Genomic DNA, 1,314 nt, shown 5'->3' on the forward strand with positions numbered 1-1,314 from the left:
GGAGTGGGCACCTAGCAGGGAGTGCCATGTCCAGCAAAGGGGGCAGCAATGGGGGTAGGGGGGGTCCAGTAGGAAACAACAATGGAGGTGGGGGGCTCCAGCAGGCAGTGTGGTGCCCTGGGCAGGGGGCTGTGATGGGTGTAGGTTGGAGTGGGGGCAGTAGGGGGCAGCCACTGCAGATAGCGGGGTGGGGCGGAGCGTCCAGCAGGCCACGCTGGGCCAGAGGCCAGGGACCGCAAGGGGTGCTTGGCAGGGACAGCAATGGAGGAAGAGGCTAGCAGGGTACAGGGGCAGCAGTAGAGGGGGTGGGGGGTTTGGCAAGGGGCAGCCATGGAGTGCAGGTGGAGATGCAGGGGGTTGCCCCAGGGGCAGCGATGGGGGTGGGGCCCGTCTCACCTCTCCCGGAGAGCAGCAGGTCGGAACGGGTCTGGGGACCTGGGCGGCTCCGCGCCGGCTCTCGCGTGAACTCCCGTTTGTAGCGCGGGTGGAAGACAGGCATACAAAGGAAGTCAAACCTGCGGGGTGAGGATGCAGGGCATGAGGGAGCTCCGCCTCCATCACCTCTGACCCCTGGAGACCCTCCGTGGCGCCCGCCTGCCCCTTCCCCACTGCCAGCGGGAAGGGACAATCCTGCCTTAAACACCGAGGTCAGAGGTCATAGAGGACGGTGCCGCCCCCACCCGCCAGGGCAGTCAGAGGCCATAGGTAGGCTGGGGATGGAGGCCACATGGGGTTGCAGGCCCATCTGAAGTCAGGGGCAAGGGGATTTTCTGGGGTGTCACTGCCACTTGGCGGGGTCAGAGGTTAAAGGTCATTACAGTAAGCACCAAGCACAATGGATGACCCGAGGGAGCTCTTGCTGGAGTCAGAGATCAAGGCTAGGGTCAGAGTTCAAAGGTTACACACAAAGACCAGCTCCAAACTGGGGTCAAAGGTCGACTGGATGGGCCACCAGAATCCAGGGGGGCTGATCACCTCGTTAGGGTCAGAGGTCAAAGGTCACCACGTGGCTCTGGCCCCTACTATTGCTAATGTCACCAGCCCCAGGTCAGAGATCAAAGGGCGCCTATAAGGACTCCCAGGATCAGAGGTCAAAGGGCACCACAGGGCGCTGGCCTCCACCAGCCCAGGCCCTGCTGGGGTCATCTTTCAAAGGACATGGAGACCCCTCGCTAAGGGCATGTAGGTGGGGCAGACTCCCCGTCGCCAGAGGTGAAAGGTCACCCACATGGTGCCGCCCGGCGGGGTCGGAGGTGGCCCGCGGGACAGACCGGGTCACCCACGTGGCCTCTCCCCGCCGGGCTCCCACGTGGG

The 1,314-nt window shown here is 64.2% G+C and overlaps 1 protein-coding gene across 1 annotated transcript in view; it reads right to left on the minus strand.

The window, feature by feature from the left end:
* The window catches only part of PRMT5 (protein arginine methyltransferase 5), an 8,563-nt gene extending 7,249 nt beyond the window's left edge, over positions 1-1,314 (minus strand). The window contains exons 1-2 of the mRNA XM_014526177.2: positions 1,229-1,314; positions 398-515 (exon numbers count right to left, since the gene is read on the minus strand). Of these exons, the coding sequence (XP_014381663.1) occupies positions 398-515; positions 1,229-1,230 (120 nt within the window). The 5' untranslated portion in view covers positions 1,231-1,314. The remainder of the gene's footprint in view (positions 1-397; positions 516-1,228) is intronic.

Source organism: Alligator sinensis, unplaced genomic scaffold (genome assembly GCF_000455745.1).
Source record: "Alligator sinensis unplaced genomic scaffold, ASM45574v1 scaffold128_1, whole genome shotgun sequence".
NCBI classification, from domain to species: domain Eukaryota; kingdom Metazoa; phylum Chordata; order Crocodylia; family Alligatoridae; genus Alligator; species Alligator sinensis.